Source organism: Arachis duranensis, chromosome 3, assembly GCF_000817695.3.
Source record: "Arachis duranensis cultivar V14167 chromosome 3, aradu.V14167.gnm2.J7QH, whole genome shotgun sequence".
Classification (NCBI taxonomy): Eukaryota; Viridiplantae; Streptophyta; class Magnoliopsida; order Fabales; family Fabaceae; genus Arachis; species Arachis duranensis.
In genome coordinates, this window is record NC_029774.3 from 11804766 (window position 1) to 11811753 (window position 6988).

The 6988-nt window shown below is 37.0% G+C and overlaps 1 protein-coding gene across 2 annotated transcripts in view; it reads right to left on the reverse strand.

The window, feature by feature from the left end:
• Nucleotides 1-3673: 3673 nt before the first annotated feature.
• LOC107477601 (phosphatidylinositol-3-phosphatase SAC1) overlaps nt 3674-6988 on the reverse strand; it is a 7497-nt gene continuing 4182 nt past the window's right edge. Inside the window, exons 8-15 of one of the 2 annotated variants that reach the window (XM_016097650.3) lie at nt 6878-6975; nt 6266-6399; nt 6043-6174; nt 5522-5906; nt 5287-5408; nt 5046-5156; nt 4694-4906; nt 3674-3968 (exon numbers count right to left, since the gene is read on the reverse strand). In XM_016097650.3, the coding sequence (XP_015953136.2) occupies nt 3776-3968; nt 4694-4906; nt 5046-5156; nt 5287-5408; nt 5522-5906; nt 6043-6174; nt 6266-6399; nt 6878-6975 (1388 nt within the window). In that variant the 3' untranslated portion in view covers nt 3674-3775. The remainder of the gene's footprint in view (nt 3969-4693; nt 4907-5045; nt 5157-5286; nt 5409-5521; nt 5907-6042; nt 6175-6265; nt 6400-6877; nt 6976-6988) is intronic. The other variant, XM_016097651.3, reaches the window with a different exon arrangement.

Here is a 6988-nt window from a genome sequence, read left to right on the forward strand (position 1 = left end):
AAATTATTCCAATGGGCTTGCATTATTTTTCTTTTCTGTTCGGCCCATAAAGGAAATTGCACAGCAAAAATTATTTTAATTAACATATATTGATCAAGAATAAATTAATAATTTTGCTGTTAATAATGTTTGATCATCATCAATTTAAATTAGAGTTTTCTAAACTCATCAAGGCGTTTCACACACCTCAAACACCTCGTTTCGTCTATCAAACCGGTGTACAACTATATTTCCAGCACCTTGCATATTTGCTTCTATCCGCTGTTGTGCAAAGGCAGAAAAAATAAATCCAGCCCGCTTGCGATCGTGAGCCTCGACACTCTTCCGCGTAAATAGCTCGTTTAACCGATAATATGTTGTTCAGACGAGCGGCAACACAAGGAGGTTTCAGGCACCCTTCAGCACTGAATTAATGCACTCGACAAGGTTTGTCATCATGTGGCCCCATCGATGTCCCTCGTCAAATACCAATACCCAGTGTTTAAGTCCAATGGCATCGCCCACCAGGCATATGCCTCGCCTCGCTCTTGCAACCTCTTATAGTTGATGTTGTACTCCTCCACCGTCCTTGAATACCCAATGTTGACAAAAAAATTTTGCAAGTGCGGAACTTTGAATGCCCTTAAGAAGTTGCTACCGATGTGCCTAATACAAAACACCCACCATGCTCTTGGAGGTTGCCAATCACCTTCGAAACGATTTACTGCTACTCGGATTGACTCATGTCGGTTTGAGACTATACTCACACCGTCTTTTCTAACAACATGCCTTCGTAAATTATTGAAAAAAAAGTGTCACGCATCAGCGGTCTCTCCCTCCACTAGGACAAAAGTGATAGGCACAATGTTCTAGTTACCATCTTGTTGAACAGCAACCAAAAGTACACCTTTGTATTTTCTGTAAAGGTGTGTGCCGTCAACCTGAACCAAAGACTTGCAATGCTTGAACGCTCAAATGCACGGGTTGAAACTCCAAAATATGCGATGAAGTATCCTGACACTATTCGCCTCCTTACTCCCGTCGGCAAATCTTGATAAGAATCTTTTCAACCACCGAAAATTTTGGTTATGAACTTTTACTTTGTCAACTAAGCCTTTCGATAACAGATGGTGTAGTTGAACATTGACTAGACTTTCGCAATTATAGATTTCACATTGATGGACTGGTCGGTCTTAACCAATGGCCTTATAGCCTCAGCAACTGTATCCAAGTCTAACTTGGAATGATCCTGTGAAATCGTTCCTATGGTGCACATGTGCCTACCGTTGTATCTGCGTATCTCCCAATAACTTTTTTTCTATATTAAGCTGACTCGGATAAGTCAATCGCACCCACGCCCATACGTCTTGAATTTTGCATAGAATGTCTGTGGCTTAGACTTATACACATTGTAATTGACTCCTCTACAGATAGTGTAACTTTTATTTACTGCGACGATCGACTTTCTAGAACTATATTCCATTCCAATCTTGAACGCCGTCCTCAGGATCAATAACACTTACAGAAAGCAAAAATCATCATTCATTAATCCATCCAAAATATAAATTAAGAAAAACGTATTATTCACTAATCACGTACCTATGTTTGCATATTCCGAAAATTCCGGTGCATGCATTACGTCAAGATCCAAGTTACGCATAAAGGGTGGAACGTCCATCGGTTGACTAACTGCAGGAGGAACCACTACATTTTCCGCTGCTGCCTCAACTCCTACATCCTCGTCTTCGTTGCCGGCTTCATAAGTTGTTTCAAAGTCATTTTTATTGTCAGTGTTCATTCTTTTGTACACTGTAGCTCTATCATCCTCTATATCTGAATCATTTTAAATCTCACCTGCCTCTACGTTTTCAAACTCAACATACAGTTCAATCTGTGATTGTCGCACATGAGTTTGTCGGTGAATTTGGACCATATTCTGCATACTTTCTTCGTCAATGATCGGCATAATATCAAACTAGATTAGAGCACCAAAAACTATAACGAAATTCCGATACAAATACTGCTCACTCTCCTCAACATACCGTTCTACATGCTTTGACAGAGACTGTTCTGAAGCTCCATGAACGTTATGGTGCATGGAACCACAAACGAAAACAGATTCTGACACACAAACCTCACTCCCTCATGAGTATTCCGTATAATCTCACTGTTGCGATACACTATCAAATTTGCAGTACCTTCCATCACACCAAAAACACACTCAAACAACTCTTCTCTTCGCAATGAAATGGTATCAAACTTGCCCTTATATAGGCAGAGCACTCAACATGTACATCACATGTTGCATCACCATCGAATCACAGAACGACATGTAAGCAACACGCCCCCACGTGTTGAAGATACCCTCAAATCACATATTACCACGCCAGCAACATGCTCCCCACATGTTGTCAGCTCGCCCTCCTCGTGCTGCATCAGCACGCCCCCCACATATTGATGCTGCACATTTGATACATCCACCCACATGCAAATACATCAAAAACATCCATTTCCATTCAAAACACCAACATACCATATTAGAAAAAATGAGCTTATGAATATATGTAAAATAATAAAAAAAAAACAAACAGATTAATCACACAAAACATACTATCAACGCTTTGAAATATTAATATAATGTTGAATATCAACTTCTACTAATACCTGCAAAAAATACGTTCTTCATGAAATTAAGGAATACAAAAATTAAAGTTACAGATTTTGTGAATAAATAATACCAAAATTTCCGTAAATAATATTAAAAAAAAACTAAAACAGTAAATAATTTTTTTAATGTAAAATATAGAAAGGTAGTCACTCACCGGTGTTAAGCATTTATATTTTAAAATTTAAATTAAATAACAGTGTTAGTAGTTCCTAAAATTTAGGAAATATAATTAAATAAAAATTAAAAAAATAATATAACAAAATAAATTAAATTTAAAAATTAATTAAAAGATAAACTTTAAAGAACAAATAGCATTTTCCTACCTAAATCTTATACATATATACTATTACAATAGATAATATAGATGTTATGATTTTTACATATGGTACATGGGAATCAACTTGGACGTTGTAACCAACGCGATTGAAGGATTAATAATTAATAATTTTCGAAAAACTGTGATAAAACTTGGTGTTACATGGCATAAAAAGGACTCGTGATATCCTACTATAAAAAAATGGACTCACGATATCCTAGGTACTTTTTCTTCCCCAATTAACCATCTGGTCAACCAGCTTGGATCATCGGCGAAGAATTTACAAGATGTGGGAATGATTCCAAGGTCAGTCCCAACATGTTCATACTCCTTTAGAGCTGCTTCCATTTCCACGGCAATGGCACCATCATTTAGAATTTCAAATGAACTTGTGCTCAAAGCATTTGCATAGTGTTGCTCTCTCTCTGGGTCATTTTGGAAGAGTTCCAATGAAGGTCCCTGCATTGATGCATGTTCATTATTTCTCATGTGAGAGATATCATATCCATATGGTCGAAACTCGAAAGGTAGTTTGAGCATAATACCTGGCACAGATCAGCATAATGTTTATATATCTCACTGCTTTCATCTTGATCACCAAGGAGGGTACCTCCATACCAGCCGTTGGCCTCATTCGCCGAGGTCATTGTGAGAAGGCATCATATACAACCTTAAAAGAATTAGAAAGGAGATTCTATCCTACTTGAAACCAAGTGCTACACGGTTATGGCAAATCGCACAGAATAATAGTTCAGAATTCTATCTATATCTGTCTATACAGTGCGTCAAAGATTTCAAAGGAAAACGAACATCTAAAATACACACCTTTGAAAAACATCCTCTTCATTCATATCACCGCTAGATGAAAGCCAATTCAAGTTGCAAAAGCCATTAACCTGAGATCCTTCAATGTCAATTTCTCGAGTAGTAGCTTTTGCAGCAGAGGAGCTTTCTTCATACTTTCTCTGGCCAAAAAGCCAATTGGGGCTTTTAAGTTGTATCTCACTGGACAAGGTACACAGAATCAGTGACTCGGAAAAATCCAGAGAAGAAATTCAACAGGCAATGTGCAACTCAACCAATATCAAGTAAGTTATCACATGCACAGAAAACATATTGCATTTTCCATCGGTCAGAAACACCACCCATAATTTGTCTCCCAAAATAGTAATACACAAAGCTGGATCAGGTGGTTGAAATTGGAACTAAGTTTATTTACTTCACTCTAGAATTAAGGCTCTAAACAAACAGATGAGAGAGACTATCTTCAAAAAAATTTGCCAGTTATACATTTAATAGTGAGGAGGCTTGAACCTAACACCTTATGCATGCTATCCAAACCCTTCATCACTAAACCACTCCTAGTGGCTTTATCTTCGAACAATTATTGCACTGATCTTAACAAACTACTCAAGTGGCTAATAATTAGAAATGTAAAAGGCAATAGAGTTGAGAGAAAAGGTCATTTCAAGGAAAAATATCACAGGACAATACAGCATGCTGACTGCATTTACTGAATTAGTAATTAAAATACAATACAATCAAGTTAAGGAGGAAAAGGGCAATATCAACTACCATTATAATAAATAAACACGAAGCAGAGCTATAGGAAACTGGTGCAAGAATAAATGGCAAGACAAAGGCTAGTATTCACATGCATGGTAAAAATAAACCAATAGTTCTCTATAATCAGGAGAGAAAAAAAGCAGTAAGTCATCTAAGGGAGTTACGCTGCATCAGGTGCAACACCACTGCTTCCAGAGACACCACCTGGTCTTTGATCAGGTTCACTGCAAAGCCTTACATTTTTAATGGCGCTACAGGTCTTTTCAATCAACTTGTCAAATGAAGTCAATTTTATGCGGCAGAAGTCTTCTCTGCAAGCTGGTATAGGTGTGAATGTCATTCCATTACTTCCGGCAGGCTTGGCATTCAGTTCGCAACTGCAAAAACTCAGAGAATTGGAGATTGAGAAAGAGAAATGAACATTATATAAACATATAATTAATTATAAAACCAATGCCATATCTAACTTCATATAAAACATGTCAGGGATCAATTCTGCAAACAAGGAGGACTTACCAACTCTCAGGAATCAGATCATCCCCAATACCAGATACATGGAGATAATAATCCGAATCAAGCTCCCACAGAGCAGGTTTCCCTTCCTGTGGTTGGAAGTAACCTAAAAATCTGGAAATAGAAGACAAGATTAACACATTTAGACCCTAAAATTATCAAATCTTCTTATAAATGAGTTATGAAACCCCTCTATAAAAGGACAACAAGATCATTAAGATGAAATAAGAGGAAAGAATAATACAAGTTTATTGCATCTTGTTTTTCACCATCAGTATATGCATTGCTATAGTATCGTTTTATAGATTTTAAAAACTCCCTTGATTGTGTTGTTGCTTTCCATTTTCCCTGCCTTTCAGGAAACACCTACAATCGCCAAAAATAACATATATAGTAAAAGCAGCAGGAGAGGACACTAAATAAAGCAAACATTTGTTAAACAGATAACATGAATTTTGAATCACACAAATATGCCATACAGTATTGTGAGCTGCAGAACCGCCATATTGCTGTGCAAGTGCATCTCCCATACTTTGATACATGTCCATTAGTGCAGCAGCAATACTACTATCAGGATCCACTTTTGGCACATCAGTCAAACCCATTGCATGGAGCTGACGTCCTAAAGCTTGAAGTCCATAAGCATACTGGGCAACATTTGTACGGTCCAAGCAATCAATGCAGTTGGTACGTAGAACTCCACTCTGATAGCGTGGTGCATCACCAGTAGCACTCGTCTTTTGGTTCTGATGGCTCGCATCATTTTCTCTGTCTCGAATGACCAGAGAATTTAGCATTTCACTAGCAGTTCCAATTCTTGTAAGGTCCCCAGAACTAGCTCTAAGATCTCTAAGTGAAGCATCCCTATAAAAACATGACGAAAAGTAATCACCATATATATAATCTTTCACAGTTATGGTTAAAATTCAACAAAAACTTGAACATTAGAAAACAGGCGAAAGAATGAATATTTGGTAACAAACTGAAAGCTGGAACGTACATCCCTGAACTTGTTCTGTTGCTCTTGTTGGTCCTCTTTATGATGGTGGGTTTACCACTGTAGTAAAAGCCTGTTAATTCAAGTGCTTCGCTTGCTACAGCTCCTAAAACTGCCAAAACATTGGCGGACTTGCTTTGAAAACATACGGGAAGAATAGAGAATTGTCAGGTGAAATGGAGACAACAATACTGCAGAACAAAAAGAACAAACCTAGAATGCTCACCTCTTTGCAAACTTGTGAAAGTCCCAGTGAATAAATTTAAGATGATTTTCTGCAGGTAGAATTTGGTTCAGATACCCAACAGCATTTGCAAATTCACGCCTAAGCATCATTTCTCGAGGTCGTTTCTCAACTGTCTGCATTTTGTAATTTACATGAGCTACAAAAATGTACTTTTCTTTTCGTAAAAAGTTCATTAATAAGAGAAGAAAAATTATGCAGAACAGCCAGTATTATATCCAATTAATAGAGTTTACCAAATAATTCGTGCAAAATTGCAATGGAATCATTCAAATCTTCATGAGATTTTTTTTCAATAAAAGAATGTAATGATAAAGGGGCAAAAAGAGCAATAGAATCAGGAATATCCCCTAACAACTACTAAATAATAAAATAGCAACAAAGGAAAATGCAAAGGAAAACATACAGAATTCCCATAACTATGATTCAGAGAACAATAACAAGAAGAAGAACAACAGAGCCTTATCCCATGAGGTGAATCAGTTAAAAGATGATTCATAGTACAATCGATAAAAATACTGGGTAACTATTATTCACCCTTTCCATTGTTTATTTTTGTTTGAACAAAGACACAAATTCATTAAAAAGAGTTACCTTAATCAAATTAAGCACAATAATCGGATTGCCATATCTCTTAGCAAGATCTTCAAAATGTAATTTTGTTGCCTGATATGTTGGATCATACCTCTGCACTGAAGTCAAAAC